Source organism: Podarcis gaigeae, assembly GCF_964106915.1.
Source record: "Podarcis gaigeae genome assembly, chromosome: 1".
NCBI classification, from domain to species: Eukaryota; Metazoa; Chordata; class Lepidosauria; order Squamata; family Lacertidae; genus Podarcis; species Podarcis gaigeae.
Window position 1 is genome coordinate 21393986 of NC_139678.1, and position 26363 is coordinate 21420348.

The window sequence follows — 26363 nt, forward strand, 5'->3', positions numbered from 1 at the left end:
CCGTCTTTACATGCCAGTTCAAAGACATCCCCACCCCACCTATGTGCTGCTGCTGCTGCTGCGCTTGGACTCTCAAATATTACCAAAAAGGCACCAATCTTTTGCATGCTGAGAGGGAATCATAGATCAGAGTTGGAAAGGAGCCTCAGGATCATCTAGTCCAACTCCCTGCAATGCAGGAATATGCCGTGTCCCTTACAGGGATTGAACCTGCAACCTTGGTGCTATCAGCACCACGCTCTAACCAACTGAGCTATTTGAGAACCAGCTAGATCGGGGTTTATCTCCATACACCTTCCTTTCCCCATCTAAAATTACTGTCATCACCCAAACCACTAAGGTATCCTTTGCCCTGTAGAAGCCACAGTTGCAATTTCCCAGGATGAATCTTAAATCCATTGCATCCATTGGGCATTTCATGGATTGGCCCTGTGTCGCCCTGCTGGTGCAGCATCTTCTACCTTATCCATGTGACTCCCATCTATATTCCTTGCCGAAAGATATTCTCATACCCATATCAATGTTACGCGCAAGGATCATGACTATTGTATGTGAAGGTAGTGGTCACACCGCTGGACTTTGTGACCCAGACTTCCTCTTGCTAGCCACATTGGGAAAGCCAAAGGCACTGGTTTGCAATTCAGACTTCTCCATGTTGCACGGTGCAGTTCTCCAGCCCAATAACATGTACAGAAATGCATATAAGGTGATGAAGTTTAAATTGTTAAGAAAATATATTAATGAAAATCCTACAAAAGTGCATTATATTAGGGGAAACCGTTCTGGGGAAAGAATTATGTTGGGCAAGATTGTACACAAAAATGTGTGTACTGGGAGAAATTTGCTCTAAAATGCTAATGAACCTCCATGAAGACTTGAAAATAAATAAATCAAGAAACTTATGTGGAAAACTCAACTCAAGAGTGGAAAAATAAGAGAAACCGAAACTAACCCATCCCTAGTTGCTATATCAGCCTTTGGTTATAGAAATGTAAAATACTACACTAGTGTTAGGCCTGGAGCCAGAGCTGCTGGTATAATTGAACATAGGATCAATGTCTTTATGTCTCAACTGTACTTCTTAATTGCAAAAATTAGATCTCTCCCACCCAAAACATGCAAGTACTTTCATATCCTACGTTTTATTGTGCGTAAAGCATTCATTATTCCACATTGTAAAAAGTAACCACACACATATTCATTCACAAATTAGATTATCTTTATCATACACCAATATATTTTAAAAAACAGATTTCTGATATCAATATAGTTTTGCTGATTGCATTTCTGAAATAGAGAAGCTGACAATAGCTTCATACAGTCTCTCTCAAGTATTGGCATAAATAGAACTTTTTAAATAGAACTGCATGTTGCAGGCAAATTTTCATAGAAATGTTAGGATGAATACAAACAAAATGCCGTTGACATAGCTAAAAGCATGATAGCTTGAAATAACAACTAATTAAAAACTAGATTGCATTATTTCTAAAGTGTTGGATAAAGAGAAACTACAACCTGAAATACTAGAAGTTAAAACAAAGTATTTATACAATGAAACTGAGATATGAAACTCATGAATAATCATTTGTATGCATTTTTGGAGGTATTTGTTCTTATTAAAAGGTGAAAGGAAAACCCTCTTGAGAATTTGTATACACCAGATAAGCAATCTTACTTAAAATTATAGCACAACTGTATTGTAAATGACTACTCAATATTTCTTTGTCCATGCTTCCAGGTTCAATACTAAAGCTTTTTTTCAGAGATAAGATGTTACTTGGTCGGTTAATCCTATATGCAGAGCAATTTCACCTATATGGTCCTATTTCCATAGCAAATATATAGTAGGAGCCCTACACTCATAAATAAGTATATTTTAAAGTAGGGGGCACTTGTATTCCAATTTGAAGAACCTGAACTATTAAAAGGCATAATTGAGAGGGAGGAAGGGGAGGTAAAACCCTGTCTCTTTAGCTGCAGCAGTTTTTAAGCACATTGCTAAAGTAACATTGAATTAAACACTTCACTTACAACATTGGAATTCTGCACATATTACATTATTTCTATGAAGATATCTTACAACATAGGAATTTATTTAACTGACAGAAGATGTTAACATTGTGAGATGCAGTCAGTCTCTCCTCTCTGGTCCTTATTGTTCAAGATTTTACTCCAACTCCTGCCAACCCTTCATCCACGTTGCCTCCAGTGGTCTTTGGTGTGCATCCTTTTTTTAACCAGCTCTAGGAGTTTGACTTCCTGTTTTTCCTTCAGGCAAAAACAAAAAACCCAAATCACACAAGTCGGATTGGAATAGCATAAAGCAGAACTGCTGAACTTCACTTTTTTTAAGTATATCAATGGGAAAAAAATATTGACTTAGTACAGTCATATTTTAAAATTTCTTTCCTATGGACTTTGTGATCCTCAACACATTTATTGCAAGGTAAAAACCCAAAGCCATTCTCCTTCCTTGACTAGAACAAGAAGATATGATATCTGTGCCTCAACTTTGGTGTCTCCGTGTCCCATTCCTGCATCCCTCCAATGTCACCTTGGCCACCATAAAGGCTTTGGTGTACAGAAGTCTGGCTTCCCAAATGCAGATGGAATTCTTCCTCACGTAAAAGAACTTGCATATCTGTTTCTATGCAGGGAATCAATCAATGAATGCATTCATTGGTATTGATTCCACCATTCCATACTTTGAAATGAGCGTGGAAACTTGCATATGCTAAACAAAGGCACAGATTGGGGCCTCAACTGAGGCAACAATCTAGAGAGGACTAAATCTATTAATGCAGAGTATTTTATTAGAAATATGAGCTATCACAGCATTATTTCTCATCAGTTTTTAAAAACTGATCAACAGTTCAAAGTAGGCAGGATGCGATCTGCTTCTAAATTTCACACTGGTCCATATGGGGCTCTTAGTCAAACTGTGCCTTGGCAATACATTTCCTCCTGATTCAAAAGAGGAGCCACAGAGCATAAAAACCCATTAAGTATCCCTGAATACAACATACAGTCTACGGTGGGAACTATGGCACGGCAGCGGTGAGGGCTAAGAATGTTCTGTTCCCCAACTCCCTGTGCATATGCTCAGTGTCATCTGGAAGGGCCATTTCAAGTGGTTAACCGGCTATTACATCTTTGTTTCTCCCAGCTAGAGGCTGATGCCTTGGCAGCCGACTAAGACTGACTTTCTAAACTCTTTGGCTGGGATCCATAGAGCTGCACTTCTAGTTCTGCACAGCTGGGGGGAAGTAGCACATCATAGCATGTATCAAACTGCTTTGGAAACTGGGGTTTTCGTAAACACTCTTTGTTGCAAAGCATAGGTCTGTGTCTTTTTTGTTCAGTGAGTGGGGGAAGTCAATAAGTCCACTGGGCACACCCAAGTCTAACCATTAGCTCACTTGATCTTAGCCATAAACCACATATTGGAGGCATGCATACAGGCGCACACGCACACACACACACACACACACACACACACACCAGCCTTGTTCATCTGATCTGTGTTGATCAGGGAAGGAGATGGCTTATTGTCCCCTTCTACTCTTCAGATGATTGATCTGAGGACTGAGGAGGAATGATTTGCATTTGTATGTCGGGGCTGAAAACAGTTATTGAAATCTTTCCACCGATGCCACTGCCATCAAAGATGGAAATCACCTACTCCTTGATCAATTTGGAGAGGAGATGATTTGATAACCCAGCATACTTTGGCCCTGCTCTCTGGCTTTGCTATGGTGAGCAATTTCGCCCCTTTCTCTTTCTATCCTCACTGCTTGACAAATCCCGGGGGGGGGGGGGGAGAGCACAAAATGACTCCATTGTGGTTCTACGCTGATCAGAGTAGATTAGAAACCGGAAAGGGCACTCAGGGCTGTACTTATGTCTCCCAAGTGCAAGAAGATAGGGAAGGAGGGTTCTTCCTCAGAGGTGGTCCAGGGGGTGATGTGCAGCTCAGACCTCTGTATTTTTCCCCACAGCTCTTTCTACAGATTCCACTGCCAGGCTGCAGACCCAATTGGATGGTGGTCTTGAAGCCAAAAACAAATGTGTGTGTGGGGGGGGAATCAGACCCAGTCTATGGGGCAAAGTAGTTTGCCACTCCTGTTCTTTATCTTGTCTTCAGCAAGGACTTGTTTCCATAAACTGTGAGAAAATATGACCTAAAAGCAACCACCTTCCTTAAACTTAAGATGGTAACAGAGCTTGGCCGAGAAGTCAAGTCCTCCCAGCTCACACTGTGTTCAGCCAAAACTGAACAATGTGTCTTAAAGTATACATGAAAAGAAGCATTATAGATCACTGATATGTGAACAACTCATTTCTCGTTAAAGATACCTGTCTTTTGGGAGCAGATGTTAAATTACTGGAATTAATTAGAATGTTGCCATGTACTTCAGCACTGTATGCCCATGTGGTAAATTATTACGCACACTCTCGCCCTAACCCATATTGCAGTGATTCATCTTACAAAGTAAGGACACCTGATTCCTCTCCAGATATATATTCAAATCTGTTGCCATGTAGGAGTGTAAGTGTAAGCTATTATGTTGAGAGAAAATTTCTAAAGGCCTTCACAATGAGCAGACACACAGAGGATAATAAAACCAAGCCCAGCATAACAGCATAATAGTAGCAGAACAGATTCTTTTGTTAATCCCCATGTTTATGATTCAGGGCTGCCGTCTATTCTAGGATGACTCATTTAACTCAAACTCATTTAGCAATGAGTTTGTATGTGCTTCCTTCCTGCCCCCCTGAAGAATACCTCCCCTATGTGTGGTCTCCTATGGGTTTGAGACACGTGCTGGATGAAACCCTTCCACATACTACCACGTGCTACAAATGAAATTCATGGGCCTTCTGTAGCAGAGGGCTGATTCAGATATCTGAGGATTCCCAGTGCTCCGAGTTAAGTAGTACCAAAACACACACGCGCGTTGGGGTGCAACCGTGTGTAACACTCATATTTTCAGGTGGAAATAATACATAGCCAGCAAAACCAGATTAAATAACACGTGTGTGCACACTGAACACATGTGCCTTCTGGAATCTCACATTTCTCTGATCCATAAATCTACAGGTAGTTAACCTCCTTCCAGCATTCATATATGGGGGGCACACAGATGCAGTCACACAAAGTTTAGCTATACTAGACAAACCTATGTTGACTTTCCCCAAATAATCCCAGCATTTGTAGTGTGGTGAAGGTGCTAAGAATTCTGTTACAAATTCTCAGCACAATCATCTATTACAGTCCATGGAGGGTGAATTTTTTATTTTTAAAAAAACCTTATAGTTTCCTCCCCCACCCCACCCCACAAGAAGTAACCCAAAGCAGTTTACATCAATAAAATATATATCCAATAAGACAAACACAAAATGCATTAAAATATCATCAGAAAATACCCTCATCATAAAAATGAAAACCAGGTAGGAGAAAATTACTGTTAGCAGTGTCGAACTCTCCCTACCATGCCTTACAGACTTATATATTTCTAGAAACTTCTTCAGCGCAGACATTATTCTAGCCCTCATGCTAGCCAGGATGCCAGAATTCTAGTTCTCCTTACATCCAGGGAACAAGAACACCATATTTGTAGTTAGTTTGCAATTCTCATGGCAGGGCCTGTTTTTTTCTCTCTCCCTCTTTATTATTGATGTGAGCCATTTTGGGAAACAATAATTTTAGGAAATAAGGTAAAATAAGGAAGGAAGGTTGAACATTTTAAACTGTTTTTTTGAAGTTTTGATTGTATTGTTTTAGAATGGACATATTTGCCGCTCCATCAGAGGAAGAGCGGTACATAAACCTTAAGAAATAAATAGCAATAGTTTTCAAAAGAACAGAATAGGCACAGCCTCCCTAATAAGAAATTATCAAATACCAGAGCAGAGGGCTCAATTCTGATTTGCTATGAAACTTAGCTCTGCCTTGTCCAGTCCTATTACTGAATAGGCATGGCAACAACTGCAAATTTACTGCAACCACCAGCTCCATACTGATCCTGAGGCTGTGGGTAAATGCAGTAATTTTAAATAACAAGGCTCCTCATATACTTGCAGAAATGTCTACATGGAGAATATTCTCATCATAAAAGCTAACTAACTAAAAATTCAAGGATGGAAAATTAGCCTTTCACTTTAAGGCTGAATAGCCTAAAATTGTGCCCTAACTTTAGTCGATCACTTACAAGCTAACCTTCCGCGAATGGCTTTCTTTACTCCCGTTGCTCTTCTGATCAAGTGAATTACTTGTATTACGAGAGGAGGATGGTAAGGTGGAAGCAGAGGAGAACGCAGCAGTCCCACTGGGGTTGCTAGAGCGAGTACGGAAGGAATCATCTGAAAGACAAGGAGGAAATGTTAACACAGTAATTGGCAGTATCTGGGTGCAGCTGTTGCTACCAGAGCTGTGATTTTGTTAGCTGCTTGTACAGAATGTTTATAAAGAGCATGTGTACTTGTTTATTTGTTTCATTTCTTTAAAAAATAATTTTAATTGAATTTTCAAACAATTTACATTTCAAATTATCTTTTATTATACCATACCTTCTTTGACTTCCCTCCCTCCCCTTCCAAGCTTCATTTAACTTATTCACCATTCCTGCATATTTTAGTGTAGCCATCTAATTCTGTTCTCCTATCTTACATTACTTCAATATATGTTATACTGTTGAATTTACTTTAATATTGCCTGTGTTTTCAACTGTGCACAACAAAATTTTTCCACTCTTCTTTAAGAAGAAGAAGAAGAAGAGTTTGGATTTGATATCCCGCCTTTCACTCCCTTTAAGGAGTCTCAAAGCGGCTAACAATCTCCTTTCCCTCCCTCCCCCACAACAAACACTCTGTGAGGTGAGTGGGGCTGAGAGACTTCAGAGAGGAGTGTGACTGGCCCAAGGTCACCCAGCAGCTGCATGTGGAGGAGCGGGGAAGCGAACCCAGTTCCCCAGATTACGAGACTACCGCTCTTAACCACTACACCACACTGGCTCTCAAATACCTGTTCTCCTTGCTCTCTTATTCTACATATTAGACCTGCTGCTTGTTTATTTTTTTCAGTCTGGCCAGCGCTAAGGACAATGGGTCCCAAATGTCTTTGAGCACAAGGGGAATCTAATAAAATAATTCTAATAAACACATTCCCCTCGCCCCCCAAAAAGTAACCAAGCTGCTTACCTGAAAAGGAGAACATAGAACCTTTTCCTACTGCTGATACTGAAGTATATCCTGTTGAAGAACTTTTGCTGAAGGGGTACAAAAATATGTGATGATGTTATAAAGCATAACCATCCTTAGTCATGGGCAGGCCCTCCCCCTCACATTTCAGAATGGGCCCAGGTAAATAACAAATAATTTCCCTTTCCAAATGGAAAAGAACTTGCATGATTTAAAATCCCATTCTAAGCACTTCTACCAAATCTTCTCTCATGAGCCCCTCCCTCCACCTTTCCTTTCCTCTTTCCCCAAATGTGCCTGGTGAATTTGCAGCAACGAAGGCTGACACCAGGACCTCCATTATGTATTTATTGTAAAACATTTGTATCCTGCCATTCAGTTAAAAAAACTCCACAGAAGCTCACATCAGAAACTAAAACAATCTATAATATGTTAATAATACAAAGGCTTTAAAGGAGGGGAGAACCAAATTAATGGGTCATAAAATACAGCAGAGACATAAAATAACTGCAAGACATAACAGTGCAAGAATATCCTAATGGTCCATAAATATCAATACTAAGGCTATTGGTGCTGGGCCTTAAAGGTAAGATAATTCTCCAACCTGGATACCACTACAGAGAAGGACCTGCCCTGCATCCCATCCTTTCAGAATGCAGGTAACTGACAGATATGGAATATGTCCTCCAATGATGGACACGGTAGGTGGGCTGGCTCATATGAGAGAAAACAGGTATGTTTGGGACTTTATACATAGTGACCAAAACCTTCAATTTGTGCCCATAAATGTACTGGTAACTAATAAAGATGGCATGGCCCAGTTGTGATTCTAGCTGCCACATTCTGTACCAGCTAAAGCTTCTGAACACTCTTTAAGGGCAACTCCACACAGAGCATGATCCAATCACCTCATCTAGATAACACAGAATCATAGAATTGTAGAATTAGAAGGGACCACAAAGGTCATGTAGTCCAAGCCCCTGCAATGCAGGAATATTTTCCCCAATGTAGCACTCAAACCCACCACCCTCATATTAAGAGGCTTGTGTTCTACCGACTGAGAACTAGGGCATGTGAGGTAAGCGTGCAAATGGTATACTAACTGAAACTTTGCAAAGGCAGTCCTGTAAAACTGACTCCAGCAGCACCCCAGATGTCCAACCTGGTCAGTAGAAGTGCTACTCCATCCAGAACAGGCTGTAACTTTCATCCCTGACTGTTTCTGCTAAATGACCACTGTATCATTACAGTTTATTGCTGTTCTTGCAGATGGAGGAGAAATCAATGTGACTTCATGGGGATTAGAATGAAACTTTCAATTGGTTACACACTTCTCCAAATTTTGCAGTGTGGTTTTTGATCAAACATATGTACAAAATGCTTATTTTTCAGACAAGAGGCACACAAAATGCATATTAGGAAAAATGCATATAAAGCAATAATAGTTTAGATGTGCTTTTTAAAAAACTGCAAAAAACTGGGAAAGAATAGACTGCTAGCCAAGCTAATGCAGAATGGAAATTGTCTGATCCATCCATCCCTAACTGTCCATCATTTCTCTAGAAATCAACTAAAGAATAACACCATGCTATTAGTATACAAGTAGAGAAAGGTAAGTACCTTTCCATAAAGAACAACCAAAGTGGTCTATAGGATTGCCATCTCTGTCACAGACACATCGAAAAAATAAATATTACATACCTGGGACACTTGTCTATGTTTCCATATTTTGAGTGCAAGGCTTGACTACTGAAAGACTGGCTTCGAACCAATTTTGACTTTTTCACTTCTTTACCTAGGGGACAATTAAAAAAACCCAATGCAATTTATTGTGGGCTTATTACATAATTTGCTGGCAACAATAGGAGGATTCATGCTGCAGGGAAAGAACAATTGGAACAGAGACCTAGAAAAGCATGATGGAGTTCTGGCATGATGGAGTTCATCATTGAGCGTAAAGGTCTATCTATAATTTTGTGTGATTTTTGGTCTAAACATGTAAGCAGTTACCCGAATTCACAGGGCCTGATATAACTGAAGGAGAATGAGCAGGAAAAAAACTTGTATCAGGTACATGGCCATGAAACCTAAGGAGAGAGATTGCGGAAGCAGAGCCAGCAGGCAGGCTGCCTGAAACCCAAACTGTCCAGTTAGCTAAAGGACAAGGAGGATGTTCAAGCAACAACTGCAGAGGGGTGGGCAGCCAAAGGGAATATAGAAGCTATGGTTGCAAGGACACCTGTTCCTGGCAGCGTGAGACTGCAGGGACATTCATAGAGCACCTTTGGATCTTGGCTCCTACTGTTCACCATTTGTTCAACTCTGCACTGGCAACTTCAATGGGTTTGGAGCCCACCCAGCTGTCTATCTTGGGGTTTTCTACCTGTGTTCTCTTAGGTTCATTGTGGTGTGGACATGTTTAAAACAGACAAAAGGTAGGTTTTTTTCCTTACCTGCTGCAGCACTCGGATTTCCGGAAACAGACATTGGTATAGTTTTGGCCAAAGATGTTGATGCTTTACTGTCTCTACCTAAAACAAAAGTCATTTTAAGCATTCCACTCAGATTAACTGAAGAGGTAAAGACTGTGCAATATGACAGTCTGCCATAACATCTTAAACACCACACAACCATATTGAAACTCTAGAAGAAAGCAGATGGGATAATACATTATCCTGGAGTAAAATCTGTCACGTGTCCCATCAATGTATCATCGCCATGCTTTCAATCACAGCAGAAACTGACTATACTGAAGAGCAGACCACTATCTATTGCAGATGTTTTAGATATGAATTTTTTCCTGTTACAGGTAATGAATTGGACTAAGTGCCCCATGTTATTTCTTTCAGCTCTAAGGGGCTGACCATTGAAACTGATGCATGAAGCATTTAGGAAAGTGTGGTTTGGGGTCTACATCTAGAATGTATTTGTTGCTGATGCAGCAAAAGGTATTGGCCTAGTGTAGCTATAATGCTGGCTCCCAGAAAACCATGGTTTTACACCCCTTTTGCTTGTATTTAGTTTTGATTCAGATTTGTCATGGCCAATGCCTAGTTCAATAAAGTTATTTGGATTGGATTGAAATCAGGAGCAAATATGTTCCTTCCTTTTCTATTTTCCAAAGCGATTCCTCCCAACTTCTCTTCCAGTACTGATTATGGTTTTGTGCTACCTATGCAGGACATGTTTTCTTATAACTATTGTTTGCAAGCCCACTTCAAATTAGAATTTCTGAGCCTGAAAGGAACATAGCTTTCACCAACAATAGTTTACATCAATGCACATGTAACACAAAAACATAGTCAGGCCTAGTAATGAAAGTGGGGATAGATGGTTGTAGTTACAGGAGGCAGGGTCAGAGGAACCTAACAAGTTATCCAAAAGGACATTTTCAGATTCCACAGATCCAGAAAGCATGGCACCCTGCTACTCTGGAACCATCTGCTCCAGTGTATTGAAGGAGGTTTTGCCTGGTAAGCAGCAGAGAACAGGATCTGCCCCACTTGCCGACTTCAGTCACACAAGTTATTGTGTCACACAAAGCATTTCCTAAATGTTGGGTTGTAAGAGTGTGCAATGCTTTGACATGCATTTCTCACACTAAATTAGTAGCAGCCAGAAGATTAATATGACCATCCCCCGTGTCTGTGAATGCAACATTAACCCAGTTTAGAAATAGTCCTTGCCACCTCCACCTCAGCATCCTCCACTCCCCATAGAAAGAAATTAAGAAGCCTCTGGGAAAAGAAACAAAAGAACACTTACGCTTCTTTTCATACATTTTATCGCTCATACTGGTAGACCTGCCCTCATTTTGCTGTTTCTCTTTTTCTAATTGTTCCTGTTGTGGAAACAATTTAACAACAGTGGTAATGGAAACTTAAAACCTAAAAATTGTTGGCTGCAAGCTGCAGACAGGCATGCTTCCACAACCCAGTCAGCTTCAGAAGAGAGGAAGATGCAGCCTGAAATGCCACCAATTATAAGTAATAAATTATTATTATCATTATTATTATTATTGGTTAAACAGCCATTTGCTCATAGCACACTCTCCCCAGAAATTGTCCCTCTCCTCTGCGGCCCCCCTCCCCAATTACAAATACCTCTCCAGTAATATCACACAGGGTTGTGATATTTTATACAAAGCAGAGTGTGGTCGCTTTCCCTCAGCTTTCCCTCTCTGAAATGTCGAGGTAGACTATAGGAATTATGCTGAAAATTGAGCAACCCAAACTTGAACTCATGTGCAACCCTAACCTGTACTCATGACCTGGACATATATGGTGAAACGTTTGAGACTACCTGCAACAAAACAGTTAGCACAGAGGCTTAGAATATAAACTGGGATTCAAGATGTCCCAGTTATAAAATATTGCCTCGGTCATGAACAGGGACAGGTCTGCCAGCAGCAGGGTGAAGCAACCTCACCACTGGCCACAGGGAGGATAAACGAGGGTGTTCGAATAGTGCAGCAAAGTGTCGTCCTCAGTAGGGTGTGTGTAGCTATTGGGCTCCATTTCACCCAGCAAAAGCTCTTCTGCTAGAACTGACTAAGAAATCTGATACCCTAGGGCACTATTCCTTTATTTGCATCTCAGTGCCAGCCTACCTTCAAAAGCTGCTTGCCGGGAAGGACGGAGCTGCCACGCTAGCTTTCTGGCAGGTGGGCCGCTGCTGCTTACCAGGAGACAGAGGCACAGGGGCAAGGCAGCAGAAAGGGTGGCACACTGCAAACACACCATTAGGAGTGCCAGATTAGCTCCGTCAGTGCATATGCAACACCTTGATCTCCCCACCACTTCGCCCTCCTGGCAAGCAACAGGGGCCCATCTGCCAGGAAGTAAGCAGCGCAGCTCTGCCTATCCCAGCAAGCTGCTTCTGTCTACCTTGCAGAATTGCTGTATGGGTTATTGAGATAATGTTAGGTTATACTATATAAATATTATTATTACTGCTAAAAGAATCACAAACTTGATGTAGTTTACAGGGCATTTTCTCCTGCCAGTAATTTGAAATCTATATATGTAGACTGCAACTGCTAAAGGCTATGTCCATTTCCTCCTGCGCCAGGACCTCCTCTCAGACAAATAAGCTCTGTGACACAGTATGTCTTAGGTTACATATATGGAGAATGTTTAAGATTGCTGTTCCCTGGCTTTATCAGGGAATTATTTTAAATCTTCACTCTGGATCCATTGGAAAGTCTACATGATACTCAGTTAGCTTAATGTCTATCGTAAACATACCATTTCCAAAAGTAGGTGCTCCTCTCTTTCTTTTTGCTGGTCCAATAGATCATTTTCATAAAACCTCTTCTGAAACTGTTTGAAGGTTAAAACAAACAAGCCATCAGTAATCATGCCAATGGTTTCAGCTTGTTATTTCAGGTTATCATCTTAGAAGATAACTTACCGCATCCAAAGAGGTTTCCATTCTGTCCAGTTCCAGCACCATCTATTTAAAAAAGTTTAATTATTATTTTAGGTTGTTTTACTGTTTTGTTTTGTTTAAAAAGCCAGTTTGATCTCCTGACACTGAGTCTTGAAATATTTGTGGGATTTTCCACAGAGATTTCCACTTAAATATGGGTATAGGTATTGAAAAAAAGAAAAGGGAACTAACTAGCAACATGGGTTAGAGTCTCACTAAAGTTTTTTTTATGCAGACATTTTACATTATTATAGTAGAACAGTAAGACATTATAGTAAGGAAGCCCAGCTAGTGTTCTGTCATCATCAGCATTCTCCGATCTACTGAAATCTAGATGAACACAACTGAAAATTATTTCTAACAATTGTGAAATTTACTGTCTTTTACTGTCTCAGCTCTAGATACAGGCACTAAATCACAGTTCACACTTTTGCAAATTGGTAAAACATATTCAGAATCTTCCCACTACACTATATAAACAGAATTTTAAGAAGTAAGACATTAGCAATCACTGAATGACCAAGGGTTGTGTCCAACTAAATTATACTGAGTAGATACATTGAAACTAATGGACATAAGTTAGCAATGTTCATTATATTTCATGGGTGGTATTCAACACTAGTCCTACTCAGAGTAAAACCAATGAAGTTAATGGTCATGACTAAGGCCTATTAATTTCAATGGGTCTACTCTAAGTAGGACTTAGTTAAGCACAACCCAGTGGGTTTACTCTGTGTGTGACTAGCAGTTGATATAACCCCAGGAAATTACTAAAATGCACTTGCAACATGAAAAAAATACTGGATGAGTAAAAGAAGAAACCACCCCACATACTTTTTTAACAATGCTCAGAACATCTTTGTCTTTCTCCTCACACAGAAGTTTTCTTACACACAGTTCTAGCTGCTGCAGTAAATGCTTATCTGTGGGAACCTTGAGAGTAGACTTCACTTTTGGCAATAAATAACAAAGCTTCATTCTACAGAGGGAAAAGCAAGATTTATATAGGAGGAAAGTAAAGATCTGGCAATAGGTTAAGAAAAACAAACAGTGTATCTCTCCTTTATTAGTATCCCTTTGGTTTATGTACATAGGACGAGAAGAAGTGGCCTTATACCAAGATAGACCTTTGATCCATCTAGCTCAGGATTGTGCACATTGACTGGTAGCAGCTTAGTGAAAAATACTGTGGTGCACAGCACACTTCCCCAGCCTCTCAAACTTAAGTATCCCAGATGTTGCTGGACTACAACTCTCATCATTCCTAGCTCAGGGATGATGGGAGTTGTAGTCCAACAACATCTGGGGACCCAAGGTTGAGAAAGACTGCTCTATCCTATATATTTTCTTTTGTATTCTTTTGTTTTGTTTTAAAAGTGTGCATCCACCTTGACTCATGCATCTCTTCTGCCCTGTCACTTCAAACACTCTCCTTTTCTAGGTCAAAGGATTCCTGAGTTCTTGATTGCAAAGGAACAGAAAGTACTGTCCTTTTCTTTAGCTTGGTGATGTCTATCTATATAAGGTTTTAGGCCTCTGAGGCAAGGACCATGCTATTTATGTGTCCTCTCAACAGTACAATAGACACTGTACAATATAGAAACGCTAAACAATAAATGTTATGAGCTGTTGGAGAGTTATAACGTTCCATCACTTAATAGCAACCAATTTCTCCTGGCCTGCTTTTTAATTATCCTTTCGTGTACAGTTTAGGGCAATAAAGTAATAGTAAGGAACCAGTAAAAAACTGCAATCTTTGCTAGAATAAGGCAATGCAGTAACAATCTGCTGAACATTTCAGAGCAACGGGACATGCCACTTTGGGCAGAAGCTCCCTTCAAAGAAACCACTCTTAAAACATACACTATCCTTTATGTATGTGAATTTGTGTAGATGTGTCCACAAGTCAAACAAACCAGCTGGTTCACCAGCTACAGCCGTTTCTGGGTAGAAAGAGCTTCACCACAATAATCCCTGCTCTAATAACTTCCTTTTTGGACTACTGTACTTTAAGATGACTTAGAGGCTTAAAATGTACTTTAAGATGACTTAGAGGCTTCAGCTACTGCAGAATGCAGCTGCCATAGTATTAGTTCAGTTCAGTTAGTTGGAATCACGTGACGCTGATTCTAGAAGATTTACATTGGTTATCTACATGCTTCTGGGATGAATTTGAGGTGCTGGTAACCTATAAAGCCCTAAATGACTTGGGGTCCAAAGAGCTGGAGAGACACCTCGCCCTGTATCTGTCTGCCCATGAGCCAAGATCAGGAGAGGAGGCCTCTCTTGACATTCTCCCATTGAGACACGTATATCATGCAGTGAGACATAAAAATGTCTTCTGTGCTGTGATACTCCATCTATGGAACGTCATTCTCCTGGAAACATATTTGGCACTAACATTATTACTGCCAGAGAAAGATTCATTTGTTTCCCTGGGCATTTGCAGCAGCCTTGTGGTTTCCGTAATTTTAAAGTTTGTACTGCACTCTAAGTTATACTTGTTCTTTGTTTGATTGTTATAGTATAGTATACATATTGGGGGGGGGCTGCAATTTTTACTGTACCCAGCCCTGAGATCTTATGATGAAGGGTGGGTCAGAAATGTATTTAATATAATGAATACATAATAATCATGACAAGCTCTGCTACACACCCATTAGGGACTTGCTGGAGTGTGGCCCTCATCTCCACCTGCTTTTTTGTGTCTGAAATTGCCTATTACAGAGTCCCTTTCAACTTCAAAAAGTTATTTGCTCATGCTTCCTTTTTATATTATCTGGAAGGGTACATAGAAAACCACTTCAGCTTCTTCCTTGTAAACATTTTTCACACCTCTCTTCTCATATTTCCTTCTCTCCTCCATATGCCTCTGGGCAACATCATGCCTATTATATATTTTAATTTCTGTGCTGCTTAATACACAATTTGTCAAACAGCCAATATCAAACCTGCTTAAATCAGGAGAAATGTTAGCTTCAGACTTCAAAAGGCTAAGGACTGAACTCAGAATAGATAACCTCTTCTGAGGACTGCCATGCCACTGTTACACAACAGTATAATATATTGCAGCATTAATACTGAGATAATACTGGGTAACGAACAAGGTGGTGTAGAGGTGAATTCTTACTCAAGAAATGAATGCAAGGCTTCCCAAGCAAATTGCCAACCCACTCTAGACAGCATCAATATAAAACATTTTTTTAACACAACTTGTGCAGTACCTCACGTTTGCAACTGGATCATGTGTAAGCTCAAGCACTGGGAGAAAGAAGTATTCACAGAAAAAAGATTTGGAAAAGAGTTCTATGATGAATTCACAGGTATCTAAAAACCGCAATCTGTTCCAGTAGCTTTTTCCTTGGCCCAACTCTGGGAAAAAAAATGATTAAAAGAAACTGACAATCACCATATGTAGATTTTCATTTTGTTTTACTGCCCAAGAAATGCATAGAAATGCAATATATAATCTCAAAGTTAATTTAATGGGATGAGCTCAATACAAACTGATCCTGGAAAATGTTTTATGTCATTTTCAATAATGTGAAAAGATTAGTCATAAGTCCTGTCAAGACAGAACACTGTTAATCTTTAAAACAAAGCTGAAAGATCAAGAGATGACCATGGGTTCCCTCCCCCCTCCTTCCGGTTCTCTAGCATGAACTCCACCAGGGTTTAGCATTACATTGTACCAACAGCCAGCCTCCCACTTAAGGTGGGTCAGCAAAACAGCTTCAAGCCAGGTTGGTTTTCAATCTTAGTTAGAGAAGCTTGCCATGGTTAACACTAACCATGGTTGACATTGGTACCATGGTACAGGGTTAAAGCTGACAAGGGAAAGAAGTGGAGGAAATTCATGTTAGGGAGCAACGAAGGCAGACGGGTCCCATGACCACACCATAACCACAGTTTCATCTACACTGGACCAATTTATTTTCTCAATTTGATTTGACCACCAGAAAAATGCAGTTTCCCATGGGAATAATTAATGCCTGAATTGGAAACCAAGATATATTTGATGCTATTGCCTAAGAAAGTTTGAAGTATGAACATTTAAATTAATCAGCTGTTTCTCATCCTTTGCGTATTCTTTTGGTAGGCCTACAAGTGCAGATCAGAAAGTCGGTGTCTGCCAGCCATTATTACATTATTTTAAACCTCTAAATTTATAGATAAAGTGGGACCTTGGGTTACATATGCTTCAGGTTACATACGCTTCAGGTTACAGACTCCGCTAACCCAGAAATATTACCTCGGGTTAAGAACTTTGCTTCAGGATGAGAACAGAAATTATGCTCCGGCAGCGCGGCAGCAGGAGGCCCCATTAGCTAAAGTGGTGCTTCAGGTTAAGAACAGTTTCAGGTTAAGTACAGACCTCCGGAACGAATTAAGTACTTAACCTGAGGTACCACTGTATAGATATATAGATGTAGATAGATAGTTTTCAGAAACTTTAAAATGCAGCACTTTGAAAATATAGTCTCTGGTTACTCTGATACCAATATAACTGTGCTGAAGTGTCTGAACATGTTACACCACCATGGTGTCAGACCACTGGTCCATTTCTATTCCAATTGGCAGGGGTTCTATAAGGACTTGCTAAACTGAGATCCTTCATTTATTTTACTTTATTTATTACCTTTACATACCTTCCAAGGATGGTGCACATGGTTTTCCCCCTCCCTATTTTATTTCATAGCAACCCTGTAATGAGGTAGGTTAGGCTAAGATATGGTGACTGGCCCAAGGTCACTCAGGGAGCTTCATGGCTGAATGGGGTTTCGAACCCTGCTCTGTCAAGTCCCAGTCCAACACTCGGTCCATTATGTTACACTGGCTCTTTCACACCTTTAGCTCAGAGATGGGGAACCTGAAGCCCTCCAGAGCTTGTTAGACTCAACTCCTAACAGTCCCAACCTGCATGGGCCACTGCTGAGGGATGATGGAAGCTGTACAACAATGTCTAGGGCCACAGGTTCCTCATCCCTGCTTTAACTGAAGATATGACTGAACCTGGGACCTTAAGATTGTAAAACGTTTGCTGCACTGTAAAGATAGGAATCTTCCCCTCTTGTACAACTCTACACACAGTTGCCATCCCTTTTTCCAAATTACACTGCTGTCCTCAAAACAAAGAGAAAATCAGGACTTACGCTCAATCAGTTTCTGGATTACTTCATGCCTCTGTTCTTGTTTGCGATTGTAACGTAAATATACACACAGGGTTCGAGCAGCTGCTTTTTGGACAGGTAAAACATTCTTCAAGAAAGAAAGGAAATACATTTAATCCTACAGTCTCTGTAAGTATTCAGATTGCTTTCACATTGTTGATTGATTGTATTCACATTGTTGATTGAAGAGCATTAAGGATAATTAATGGCTAATGGTATGGAGGGGGGGTGAAGGGAGAGAGTAGAAGCAACTGAAGAATTGGTACTTAAGAAATCTGAAATGCACTTAAATTGAATTTGCCACTACTCCCCAAAGCCTAATCCTTAAAACTTGAATCTAAAAAATGAAGCAATTTCAAATGTTTGTGTGATAGAGGGTAGTAAATTCTCAAAATCGTTCCCAATTGATTGGTTTCTTACTGAATATATTGCGTTTTACAGCTTATTTTATTTTGCTTATTTTTGCACATAACATATGCCAAGAGCATTCATAATGTGACATTATTCCTATGGGGAGACAATTGGGCAGGGAGGGGAGCAGGGAAATGTGTGAAGTCAGTGCAAGTTTTTATTTCCCTCATGAACACATGAGTCAGGAAATGCGGGGAGGGAAACACTTTTGTTTAAATGCAGACATCAATCTTCCCAATCCACTGAAGTGAATGGAGTAGGCTTTGGCGTTAGGCAAACCCCATGTGCTTCTGAACCGCTAACTTTGCAGCAATCAATAGATTAAGACAGATGCCTTTGAGGTCTTCATCCAAAACATACAAGAAGCTGGCTTTCCAAATGAGTGGATTTAGAATAGAGGTGTAAACCCTCTGGGAGGCTTCAAATAGAGCTCTTTCTCTTTTTGCTGTCTCAGCACAAGTAGTAGAGTTTTGACCACATTCCACTTTACTTTTAATTTTCAGAAGTTATGCTACCTGCTGAATACTTCAGTGGCAAAATATACTTAATAGTAATGAAGAACATTAAAACAAAACAAAATAAAGTTCTCATGCTTCACACTGCTAACAAATGTTTTTCCACTACCTGGCATTTCATACTGCCGTGTCGTTTACTGTTTAAGGTTGAAATCCTACATCCAATTACCTGGGGATAAGACCCATTGAACTCAGTGGGGTTAACTTCAGATTAGATAGCAGCCCTACTCAGAGAGCAGGAGAGCGAAAGATCCACCACTGCACCTGACAGATAGTGCCAGCAGGGTGGAATCAACTTGCCAAGTTTGTCTGCAAGGCCATTTCCCCCAAATCATGCCCACCCACTGACATCACTCCTGACACATCTAACTGGTGCTTGGGCATTGTTAAATTCTGCATTGGCTGCACACCCATTCCCAGCAGTGGACAGTAGTGTGAAGGCAAACTGAGCATGATTTAATTTCTGCTCATCCCACCCCATACAACTACACTAGTGGCCAAAATTGCAGAAACCTTTTGGGAAATGTGTATTTCTGAGGTTTGATGGCTCATAACACCACTACTTTTTGGAGTAATAACATAAAATTATATATCAGTCCTCTCTGAGCAGGGCTGCTCTCTAAGCTTGCTTTTGCCCTTCCCATTTCGGAAGCCAGTTGCATCGTTAGAATGCGCCACAACATCACCTAGGTGACCTCAGAGATCATTTCAATTTCAAATATTCTGATTATTTCTACTTTTTGTTAAGTATTTTTGTTTTTTTACTTGGTTTAGGGGGGCAACTGCCCCCCCTGTATATGCCCATGCCTCCTATAATATTTCAGAAGGAAGTACAAGGAAGCAAGAGAGAGAGATCGAGATCACAGGGAACTCACGTTTGTCATAATGATGCTCAACATTCTATGCAAAAAGCGATAATAAATTTGATCACTTGAGATGACATGAGGCAGGCAGGCATATTTTTGTAGTAGCTTCTCATGAGTCCTCCATTTCAAAGAGGTTGCTGCTCTCTGCTCCGCTCTTGTTAGCGCTGGGATCAACTCTGGGAAATTCAATAACTAAAGAATGGCAAGGATCCAGGGGATAGGAGAAGAAATGCAAATTATATTACTGAACAACAAACTGCCATCTTTCAAATGCACACAGTCTACTTACTCTGCCATACGTGGTCTTCTGGACATTCACTGTGGTTCTCCCCCACCCCCAGTTGAATTCTCCCTAGAGCGACAGAACAGGGGGCTACAGCTGAAAAGGAGGACCGGGACTCCCACTCAGTGTGCACACAAGTGCTTTGCATATGCACATGGGCTCTTTGGATCCCAACCAAATCCTCAATGTCAGCTCCAGAAATAGCTTAGGTTGTGTGAGTTTGATACTTGGGCCATGTCTACCAAGCAGCAGAAGGAGTTATCTTGGTTGCTTTGTGCTACAAGCTGGTAGTCAGTTGCCTCAAAGAGGCAATTGGGAAACACTTCCGATGTTCAGAACAGGATTCTGCCACCTTACCTTGCTCTCTGTTCCAATGTTTTCTCCACCAGTAGACAATAGTTCAAGAATTTCCGGAAGGTAGCCTATTAATGCATCTAACACCTAGTTAAAGAAAAGATGAGTCGCTGACATTTATGTGACAAAGACATCATTCACGTTACATCTCTCTAGTTTTCATTTTTGTCTTCTCCACAGGACTACAGCTACTGCTGTGTGGGGAATTGAAGGGGAAAGGAAAATTCCCACCCTTATCTGTAGGAGCCAGGAGGCAGTGGTGAAGGTAAGACACTATAAAAGTCTACACTCACTGACTGGACAGTTAGTTGGCTGTGGCGCAGATGAAGGCTGTTAACATCAACAGAGATGCCTATCCAGTCAGCGATGGTATGTTCGTGTGGTGCTAAAACATCTTTTGTCTCCCAGAACTTACAAAAAAGAGCAAATATCTGAAAGCCTGTCACATGGAAGAGAGCAAAACCTTGTTCACTGTTGCAGAACCAGGTCTAATGTGCTTAAGTCACAAGATGATTAAGTTGGCTGAAAATTAAGAAAAACTTCTGAACCGAAATAACAGTTTTACAATGCAACCAATTACTTAGGAAAGTAGTAAGCAGACCCTCCCTGGGGGGTCTTCAAGCAGAGACTAGATAGCTATCTGTCTATCTCTGAATTTCCTGCATCAAGCATTGGTTAGACAGAGGCCTAAACCCGCTCCAATTCCACGATTCCTCTTCTTTCCGGCATGTATTAAAATACTGAGAAACCATCAACATAGCTATCGAACAATTCTTTTCTAATTTGAACATGCTTCAATCTGCTCATTTTTTCTTCTTATGACTTACTGTATTTTTCCGTCTATAAGACACCCCCATGTATAAGACGCCCCCTATTTGGGGGGGCTCCAATTTAAGAAAATGGAGGGAGATGTATCTGTATACAGTATAAGACACCCCCAAATTTTTGACATTATTTTTAGGAAAAAACCTGGTCCTATACACGGGAAAATATGGTATATTCTACAGTCTGACTTCATGCATTTTGATTTAGCAACATAAATTTTGTGACACAACTAAACACTTCATTCCAAAATGAGTTGTTATTAGTGTTAAGTAGAGAATTATCACTGATGACTCCTGAAGATGATTTTTTAACCTAGCCTATAAAATATCAGTAGTCTCTCCCTGCTTTGTGCTATCATCTGCTGATAAGTGATGACTTGATCAAGCCCAAGTATTCTACAAAGGTATTGAAGGATAGTCAATCCAAGATTGACCCTACTCTGGTTTAATGTTAGTCCACGAATCAGTACTGTTTGAAGGGCATTTCTTTGTTTACTGTACATTAGTTGATTTGGCTCCACATTTTTTTAACCTCTCTGGGGAAGATGACATATGGGCTTAAGTGAAAAGAGTTCAGTCATCACTTTCAAATAAATCTTTACTAAACACTTATCATGTTCTTTATGACTAGACCATGCAACAAGCAGAAATGATTCATTCCACCAAGCCTTTCTTACTTAGTTTTGTTATAGTGTCATTTAGGATAATTGTAAATGCTCTTAACGTAAGCAACAAATAGGTTATTATTACCTCTAATGACTCATCCTGTAATAGGGCTACCAGTTCTTTATGTATTACATACACATCAGTATTTAAAAGCTTAGCAACCTGAAAAATACAGAACCAACAAAACAGGGACATTAGCCTTCTTAATCTGGTCGTATTTATTTTTCAACAAGGTCTGAATAGCCAAAAGGAAACAAGGATGTGGACTAGATCTCTAATACCAACAATCATACTTAAGAGAGTTGAGGTCATGTCCTTTTCTCACTACTAAGCAGTGTGGCATCACACAGTAGCACAGAAAATAAACATCCTGGCAACAGCACACTTTCAAATTGTGCCCTTGGGTACTGAGATGATATTTTGCTTCTTTTTACATTTCAAATATCCAATATTTTGACACAGCCAAACATTTTAGCCTTCTGCCATGTAATTCCTATTAACTTAAAATAATATAGCTGATCTACTCCTAGTTGGTTACATATACTACCATACTAAACACAGTTCCCTCACTTTTTCCTCATTCCCAACAGAAACCATGGGTTGCATTCAGCTAGGTTTTACTCAGAGCTGACCCACTGAAATTAATGAGTACATTTACTTTGAGTAAAATATAGTTGAAAACCACCCCATATATTTCCACCATCCCACACAGGTTCATGGAATGGTGACACTGACTGGGCTGAATCACAAGTAGCTTCTTGGTTAGGCAATATAATGGAAACTTTAAAAATAAAATATATATATTAATGAATTATCATCATTTGATGGATTCTATAAACTGGATTGGTTGATCACTTTTTCTTATAAGGATGTCAAATTATCTAAAAAATTATCTAGCTCTCTGGATGAAACATACTTGTTAAGAGCTATGATTGTTTACTAATAGAAACAGGGAACCGTAGTCATCTGCAGAATACTATATATTTAAAATATATCCAGTAGCAGAAATATGTAGATTACTATGGTACAGGACAGCTGATGTAATCCAAGATGGTAATTAACACAAGGCACCAAAGATATGCATTTTTAAAGTCTAATGGGTAATTTTTCATTCATATGAAAAGTGCTTCAGATGAGTACATAAAATTATTCTACAGCAACAGCCAATTAAAATGCCAGGTCTTACAGTCCTACATAAGATATGCAGAAGCATTGCCAAGTACACCACTCCCACCTCCTCTCACATCTGTATCTAATTCCCTTCTGTTCCGATTCCCTCTTTCCCCAGTCATTGTACTGTTTCTGTCTGCTGACAAGGAAATAGAACTCTCCTTTGGCCCAAATTCATTTTCTAAAGCAAAACCCTAAAATCTAAAACTTACATTATGCTGGGTTGAATCAATTAAAGCATTGTGCAAGAGGAACAGAAACTTCCCTTCCCTCACCTCCCCCACATGCCTCTCTGCATTCCCCTCCTGATTTGCTTGGAGGGGTTGGGGTAACCCCTAGAGCAAATTTGGGGGTGTGGGGTACATGGAGGGGGGGAGAAGGAGGGGAAGAATGAATACAGCAAATAGCTTTATTTGTTCATTCAGCCTTTATTGGCATAATTTAGACAATAAAAACCATAAAAAACAATGCATAAAAAATTGGTTATACAGACATATTAAACACATAAAACACATACAAGACTCAGTAGCCACCATTAAATAAAATGAAGGAGTTTTATATTTGTGTTTAAAAATCTTGACTACAATAGCTTTATTAATCTGTTGTCCTTTACTTTCTGTGAACTCAAACTTGCTTCAGCAAGAAATATTTCGCACATAATCAACTGGAAAAATCAAGAGTCCTAATAACACAATTTGTGTTGAAAATGACCTGCTGATAGCCTCATTTTTTTGTTCGTAATGGAAAAAGTATACATGTATTTATATTATATCATATTATACATAAAAGACACCTCAATGCAGTAATATGAAACAACCATAAACTAGTAAGAATCCAAAGTTAGTAAGTTATAAGTTGCACTGGTTTCAATTAGGGAGGTTAGCATACACTAATACTGTAAATTAAAGATGAACATATCAATGAGATTGTGTACAATGAACAGTTGCTGAAATTAATCCAAGGAGTCTTCCTTGACTTACTTCATAGAAGCCAATAGCCATCGTGTGCCTGACTAGGACTTCAGGGTCATGACATAGACAGAAGAATGTTGAGTACAGTTCCAAATTGAAATTTTTGGGATCCACGAAAACCATCATGGCCTAGGAATAGAAATGATGTAACATTTAATATGGGCAGGAACATATTATAACCACAAAGAGTGGACTCCTTCTCCAAATGCCTACCCTTATGTAGCCAAAATGGAACAATCAAAATATAAGAAAGCAGCATCACACTGGACTGTGTGGAATCCCAAGGTTTGCAAGGTGTTTTTTTAAAACAACAACAACAATTTTATATTTAAACCAAACAAACTGGGGGTGGGGGCAGTATGCTGTGGCCACATAATGCTGACTGACTTTTAGGAGAAAGGGAATAGAAAACAGAGGATGGGGGGAAAATGGAATGGAGCAGCTGGAACTTGAACAGAAGCACTTTATACTGCAACATTTTGTTGCAGATCCCAAGAGAGCAGGCAAGTGGTAGTGCCTGTTCCACCATCCTCTGCCGCTGCCAGTGTAACAGCAAGGGATGTCGCCCTGCTAGCCTTATAGTCACTGCTTTTTTTCTTAAAAAATGTTTAGAGGTACTCTTATTTTGACTCAAGAAAAACACCATTTTATTGTTCAAATTGGGGGAAAGAAATACAGTAAATGGACCAAAGTACAAAGATTCACAAAATGTTTAGGGGTATGTGTACCCCTGTGTCCCCCCCAGAAAAAAACACTGTTTATAGTACACTTTCTAGTTTGGGGAAAGCATTCTGGAGGTGGGGACATTCCACCTCTTTAAAGCCAAAAGATTTACCAACTTCATTATTACTATTAAACTGATTTATATGAATTACAGACACATTATGCACATATTATAAATGGATTTTTAAGTAAAATAGTAGTCCACTCACTGGTAAATTGTAAGCACAGTTCTTCCTCACTGAGATGTACTTCTTTTCCTGTTCTAGGGTTTGGAGTTGCACCTGGTTGTCATTGTGTCCATTTTCCTGCTCTAATCCCAGTGTGCAAAGCTTCTTATAGAATTCCAAAAACCGCAAATGCTGCTCTGGTGTAAAAATCCCTTCAAACAAATGTAATATGTGTTTATTATTTTATGTTCACATAACAGCACAAAAATGGTGAGTCATTTTTGCATAGCAACTACAGCATTGGAGTCGGAACCGTTAATGCTTGGGTGCGCATCCCTGCTTTGCCATGAAGCTCATTGGCTGATATTGGGCAAGTCACCCTCTCTCAGCTTTGCCTACCTCACGGAGTTCTTGTGAGGTTTATTTGCACCATAATGTGGAAGAAACCCATTTGTTCCAGAAATCACAGTACAAAGCCTTTGTCCATTCTCATGAGACATCTCCCCTGGGAAAGCTTCCTATGTTAGTGTGAAAAGGCATTAAAAATTTGGAGGAACTAGCTAGTCATCCATAGGCACAATATTCTTATTTCTGTATTATAGAATTTACAAATGTAAGTGCTACAACCCAACAAGCACCTTCAGGCATGCAGAAGGGCTTATTCAAACATAGTAGGGCTTTCTTTCCCCTTCACAAAAGCCAGCACTCCCTATCATGCTGCAAACAGTGACCTGAAATTCCCCTAAGACACAAAGCTAGGCATCATTACCTCTGCATGTGATTTCAGCCACATATTCCTTTAGACCAGTGGTTTTCAACCAGTGTGATTTGGCACCCTGGGGTGCCTTGAATGATGGTCAGGGGTGCTGTGGGCAACACTGACCTCTGTCCTTCTTTCATTCCCTCCCTCCCTTCTCTGATGCCCTCTTGCGTCTCTGCCTCCCAAAGGCTTGCATAGCTGTTTGTTGCAGCAGCCCTGGCTACAAATGCTCCAAGGAAACGGTGCGTCTGGGGCTGGCCAGGGGGTGCTTCCCAGGCCCCTGTGGGGCAGTATAAGGAGGCACCTCTCTTTGGGGCGGGGGGGGGCAGCTCAGAGACCAGGGGCAGCAGCTGCGGCTGCCCAGAGGACTCCCAAGGAGAGGGGAGAAGAGGCTGAGGGAACACTCCACAAAGAAGGGAGCTTGGAAAGGGATAAGGGGCTGCCAGCTCTGCGGGCAAGGGGTGACATAACTGGGCTCCTGAGCCCTACAGGGGTGCTGCAGAAAAAATGTAGTTGGTCAAGGGAGCCGTGGACCCAAACAGGTTGAAAAACTCTGCTTTAGACAGCAGCCATGGGGACTGTTACTCCAGCTCTGAGGATTTGATATGAAAGAGGTACAGTATATATTGCAGCTCTTGCATTAGGGCTCTTCTGCAATGTGTTGTAAGCAGATAGGTGTTAACCTGCACTGGATCTTACAGGGAGAAGGCATTGTGGGAGTAGACTTTTGATCATTTAAGATAAGACCTTAGAGCAAAGGCATTGTCTGTGGTTTATAAGGCCTTGAGGCTAGTTCTGAAACTAGCAGAGATTTTACATTCCAAAACAGGAAGAACTAAAGCACACCAAGTT

General features: G+C 40.3%; 1 protein-coding gene across 2 annotated transcripts in view; it reads right to left on the reverse strand.

Annotated features, from left to right (window-relative positions):
- Positions 1 to 1197: 1197 nt before the first annotated feature.
- PPP4R4 (protein phosphatase 4 regulatory subunit 4) overlaps positions 1198 to 26363 on the reverse strand; it is a 79881-nt gene continuing 54715 nt past the window's right edge. The window contains exons 10-25 of one of the 2 annotated variants that reach the window (XM_083732758.1): positions 24794 to 24963; positions 23871 to 23990; positions 21805 to 21882; positions 20234 to 20317; positions 19603 to 19785; positions 17784 to 17889; positions 15855 to 16002; positions 13465 to 13609; positions 12613 to 12654; positions 12447 to 12521; positions 10966 to 11041; positions 9654 to 9731; positions 8902 to 8995; positions 7201 to 7268; positions 6221 to 6363; positions 1198 to 2268 (exon numbers count right to left, since the gene is read on the reverse strand). In XM_083732758.1, coding sequence (XP_083588884.1) covers positions 2191 to 2268; positions 6221 to 6363; positions 7201 to 7268; positions 8902 to 8995; positions 9654 to 9731; positions 10966 to 11041; positions 12447 to 12521; positions 12613 to 12654; positions 13465 to 13609; positions 15855 to 16002; positions 17784 to 17889; positions 19603 to 19785; positions 20234 to 20317; positions 21805 to 21882; positions 23871 to 23990; positions 24794 to 24963 — 1688 coding nt within the window. In that variant the 3' untranslated portion in view covers positions 1198 to 2190. Of the gene's footprint in view, positions 2269 to 6212; positions 6364 to 7200; positions 7269 to 8901; positions 8996 to 9653; positions 9732 to 10965; positions 11042 to 12446; positions 12522 to 12612; positions 12655 to 13464; positions 13610 to 15854; positions 16003 to 17783; positions 17890 to 19602; positions 19786 to 20233; positions 20318 to 21804; positions 21883 to 23870; positions 23991 to 24793; positions 24964 to 26363 lie in introns of both variants that reach the window. The other variant, XM_083732759.1, reaches the window with a different exon arrangement.